The 5,154-nt window shown below is 32.3% G+C and overlaps 1 protein-coding gene across 2 annotated transcripts; it reads right to left on the bottom strand.

The window, feature by feature from the left end:
• Positions 1–2,223: 2,223 nt before the first annotated feature.
• LOC115720868 (uncharacterized) lies at positions 2,224–4,857 on the bottom strand. 2 transcript variants are annotated; one of them, XM_030650061.2, is made up of 2 exons: positions 4,657–4,857; positions 2,224–4,461 (listed from the first exon to the last, which is right to left on the bottom strand). In XM_030650061.2, the coding sequence occupies exon 2, from the start codon at positions 4,425–4,427 to the stop codon at positions 2,493–2,495; it is 1,935 nt and encodes a 644-aa protein (XP_030505921.2). In that variant the 5' UTR covers positions 4,428–4,461; positions 4,657–4,857; the 3' UTR covers positions 2,224–2,492. The 2 variants fall into 2 exon arrangements, with proteins under 2 accessions (XP_030505921.2, XP_030505920.2); XM_030650060.2 differs by having other exon boundaries at positions 2,224–4,443; positions 4,657–4,839.
• Between the last annotated feature and the right edge of the window lie 297 nt (positions 4,858–5,154).

The following is a 5,154-nucleotide window of genomic DNA, read 5'->3' on the forward strand; positions in this document are numbered from 1 at the left end:
TTAGATAATGCCATATTTAGTGGCATTTACTTTTTATGCCATATTTATCATAACCTTAATAATTTTTCCCATATTTTTGAAAATAGCCCTTTTTTCTTTAATGCTTTACAATTTTTTTTAATGAACCCAACTTTTCAAAGGACTAATAACTTGATATTGGACACTTCCATCTTAATTTCCAAAGCCCACTTTTAATTCTATTACTGTTTTAAATAAAAAAAACTTGTTATTTATTACTTTTTTTTTTCCAAACATTTCATATTCTTTTTTTTTTATTGTATTGGAATCAATAATAATTTTAATAAAATAATTAGAATTTTTAGTGTTTTGTAAAATATATAATCGTATGATAATAATTAAAAATATTTTTTATAAATTATATTTTTTTTGTAAGGGCCCAATTTTAAAAATTGGAACAAGGCTTCTAAAATATTTAAGACGGCACTGTCTGGACATAGGAGGGCTAGGCTTGTGTCTATAGTCCACCTAGCTCAAGAGCGCAATATTTTTCCCTTTTAAATTTTACATTTTTTACTGATTTTAAAAAATACCACATTTTTTTTAAAAAATAAAGGCCGAAAAATATTTTTTTCTTATGACCCACTAAATTTCAGGGCCAAGTTTGGTGTGGGCTATACTATTTGCAGAATGCAGAAGGTCATAATAAGAACCACCAACAACAACAATTAAGCAGCAAATAAATTAATAATATTATTGAGCAAAAGCAGAATTACTAGAAGGTTTTGAAATCCAAGAGACAACAATTGTAGAATCACACTCCCCACCGAAAATCGCAAGATGCTCAAACCACAACAACTAGAAACGATCCTGACCTCCCCACCGCTGAAGCCACCCTAACAACCACATTAGCATCTCAGATTACTCTACCCTAACCCTCACAATTCCTCTCTTCTCTACCACAACAGATGCATTCGTGCTTAAAGAGAAGGTGCCTACCTCTGGCAGAACCCATCTCCTACACTGTCGTTCTGTCCACTACACCTCGCTCTAAGGCGGCCGTTAAGTTTAAATTTTGAGAAATATTACATATGAATTAGTAGAACCAAAATCCCTAGTTATTGTCCCTTAAAAAAAGTTACTAAATAGGGAATGGAGAAATTTTACAGTGCATTCCTCAAAAATAGGTATTTTTTGATGCACCACTTTGTATTTTCGATACCTAAGCTAAATAGTTTTATTTTTAAATATTTTTATATAATAGTGTAAATCGTATGTAATTATTTAAGCCATCCTCTAAGTATTCGTGAAGTTTAAAATAATAATTCAACATGTCAAACAAGGTTAAAAAAAAATAGCTATAATTTGTAGATCCAATTGGATTTTGATAAAAGTATAAATTATGATTTTAGGTTATAAGGATCACGGATATCATGATCCATTGTTTTTGTTTTTAAGTGTAGGACATTTATTATATTTGGGAAAAGAAAAGGGTAATAAAAAGTGTTTTTTTGTGTCTAATTAATAACATCACAAATTTTATTGAATTTTCTTAAGGGATAAATCTAAAACTAGAATTTTAATTAATGATTTGTACCACTTTTCATATGGTTTTACCAATAAACCACGTGTTGCGGTTACCTTAAAAAAACAGTGTAGTTTAATAATAGGCTATATAAAAAGTGGCACAAATGAATTAAAATACTATTTTTTTTTTGTAAATGTTTTACATTTTTATGTTTTTTTTTACATTTTTTACAATGCTATATAAAAACAATACGAAAACAATAATATAAAATAACAACAAAAAATAATATACAAATAAAAAAAATTAATAAGTATGCAACATAAAAATACATCAAAAGACTGTATTTTTTGTAAATAAAGTTGTACAAATATTTAAATATTTAAAATCATTACAACTATATTTATGTAACTTTTTTTTGTTATTTTTGTGTATTTATAAAATAATCCCTTAAAACAATTATGGCATAGATGAATTATTATGAGGATATTAGACTTTATATCCTTTTTATATTGTCCTATTTTATTTTTATCCTCTTTTTTAAAGTCTATCATTTTTACTTCTTTTTCTAAATAATTTATCAATTTTGTCACTATCACTTCAATATACTCTCCATTTAATATAAATTAGAGATAAACTTAGTTAATTAAGAGAGAATTTTCAATTTATCTAAACATTTTCTTATGGGCCTAAGAAGGCCCAATCTTGCATGGGAATGAATAGAATTCTACCCAACATAAAAAACAATTAAGCACACTTAAATTTCTTTCTTTTCCATATACAATGATACTAAATGTATGTACATATTTACACTTGCAGTTTGTAACTACCAAAAATGCTACGACCAAAGAAAATTGCAAATATTAAGTGTCATCTTAGTCAAAGACAATAGTTGCAAAAGTCTCAAACTCAAATGAAAGATCTGAGTACTCAGTAACATTGTGAAAATAACATCCACACTCACCAATTTCAACACCAGTAAGGTTCCATAAACGTTTTTGCTTCAAACTCAGCAGAATTTTCCATGAACACTTACTGTTACCGTCGGTTGATCAACAAGAGCAGTAACATCTAATGTCTTAAGAGAGTATGAATTCGAACTTCTAGGACCGGGATGGGAGCACGGCACCCAATTTCGTCGGTTATTAATTCTAAGGTTGTTTTGGACAAAAACAAGATCTTCAACTCTCTCTACCCCAAATCTATTGGCAGTCTCTCGATGTGGTAAACCATTCTCTTGGAAGATCTCTTGACACATTGTAACACTTGAAACTTGACTTAAAACTTTTGTTGCTAGTGTTTGCAAGTGGGGTGTTTCAAAACCGAAATTTTCCCACCATACAACCGGGTCCATCTTATCTCTACAATCGACAGCATCTTCGTCTCTTAAAGAGCCTTCTAATCGCCAGTAAGAGCTGAGTTGCTCTCTGAGAATTCGTCTGTTTGCACTATCACTCTCGTATCTTTCCACGGTAGCTTTCCAACCCCGCATCACAATTTTATCCTTAGCTTGACTTTTTCCGAAATATCTAGGATTCAATATGTAACCAGCTGCATGAAGGGGTGAAAACAATGCATCCCATCTATTCTCTATAAGTTCTTCCAATTGATTCAACATGACACCACCGAGTCCCTTACTCCTAACAGCTTCAAGCGATTGAACCCGCCAATTACAAATATCACCCAAGATGAGAGTACCGATATCAATTGTGCCAAGTAATCTGACGAATGGCTCAAACAACTGCAACAAAAAATGAGCACTGTTCCAGAAATTATCCCCTAAAACCGCAGCTTCAATATTTACAATTTCCTCTGATGTATTTACTTTCCACTGTTTCCACTCCTCAGTTACAACTACCTCTTGAAGTGGTTGCTTCAGCTCAAAAATTCTTTGGATTACACAAAAGAAAGGTGTGAACTTCACAGCAAGCAGGTCTTGACACCCTTTTAGGTTTTGAGTAAACATAGATGGAGAAAAATGCTGGAATGTAAGCATGCATTGCTCTATTTCCTTGGCACATAAGACAACTGATTTTATCCAATCCAATTCAGCTATTTCTTCAAACAACATATGAATAGACTGAGATGTGCATGGAGATATAAACACTTGTGGAAACTTTGTCAATAAAAGAGAGCCATATAACTGATTAGAATTTTCTAAATGTGAGATTATCTGAAGCACATTTGCAGCACCAATTTCCATAATCACATCACCAAGAACACTCACAAAATGATTATTATCTTCCCCTGCCCCAATAGTATCATCATCTATATCTACTGCTTTCATGAACACAAGTCCCCTTGGACAAGACACAAATATATTAACATAAAAACAACCAAGCATACTTTCATACCGACCGAGACACAAAATGGTGCATCCAGTGTGAGGCCAAGACTCCCTAATTAGTTCAACATATTTTTCAATTCTCCCCTTCTCTTTACTTAGAAATGAATCAGATAACTCATCTATCGGCGGAGGTTCATAACCGGGGCCACTAGCTCCAATAGCTTTCGCCATTTCCCTAAAGTAAGGAGAACTAACAACATTCACATTTAAGCCATTGGCATAAATGAATCTTGCAACAATATCATCAACATCTTCTTTCCCAACACAAGTACTGCTACTACTACTACTAGGCCGACGAGATGCCCTAATCCGCTGCTTCCCACCGAGCTTATCGCCCCCAGAAACTCGCTTCTTCTTACGGGCAATTCGCTCTTCCTCTAAAATTTGAAATGCCTCTCTTAAAGACCTATCTATTGCAGGACAACTTTTGACACCAACACCTGTAAATCCAAGCAAATGGGCTCTAACTCTTGAATAAGAACCATTGTATCTTAGATTACAATGATTGCATTTCCATCTTTTAGTACCACTTCCCTTGTCAAACCCACCAAACACACTCACATGCTTCCATCCCCATTTCTCACATTCTGGTGGCATAGTTCAAGTTTTTTCACTATTGAAAAAAAAAACCCTAAATTTATAGAAGAAAAATAAAAATTCAATCTTTACAGCTGTAAAATTTTCTTCTATATCAATTGTTATACAAAATGAATATTAATTTGAATCAGAAAATATACCATATATAAATTTCTAGTTTTAAGATTAGGTATCTTCCAATTTGTACATGGATTATTTAACCTAAATTAAATATGAAAAATTGACGAACCTTGGTGAGGTTGATCGGGAAGAAGGTGTTTGCAGTGCCCTAAGAGGTCCAAGCTTCTCCATCGGCCATGCCCAGGTGAACAGAAAATTGCAGAAAACTCATGCGTGGAAGAATTGGAGGCGCTTGAAGAAGAAGATGAAGATGAAAAAGGGCTCATCATTTGAATTGTTAAAAAATAAATAAAAAATATATATTTTTTTTAAATGGTAATAAAAATCATTGAAACATACACATTCTTACTTCATGTTTACAAAAATACCACCAAGGCATAATTTTATTTTATTATTATAAAAATAATTTGTTTTTGGAAATTTATGTAGTACCACCTAGGGGTGTTCAACAAAATTTACAAACGGCCTAACCCGAATAAACCGCCCAAACCAAACCGAATAAACCGATAAAAAATACAACTCGAAATAATACAATAAAAATCTAAACCGCCCAATGAATATATTGGGTGGTTTACAAATTATTCTAAACCGCCCAATTAACCCGAAT

Source organism: Cannabis sativa, chromosome 2, assembly GCF_029168945.1.
Source record: "Cannabis sativa cultivar Pink pepper isolate KNU-18-1 chromosome 2, ASM2916894v1, whole genome shotgun sequence".
In the NCBI taxonomy this organism is placed as follows: Eukaryota; Viridiplantae; Streptophyta; class Magnoliopsida; order Rosales; family Cannabaceae; genus Cannabis; species Cannabis sativa.

Coding starts and splice junctions, on each gene's coding strand:
- LOC115720868 (XM_030650061.2), bottom strand. CDS start 4,427: ATGCCACCAGAATGTGAGAAATGGGGATGGAAGCATGTGAGTGTGTTT.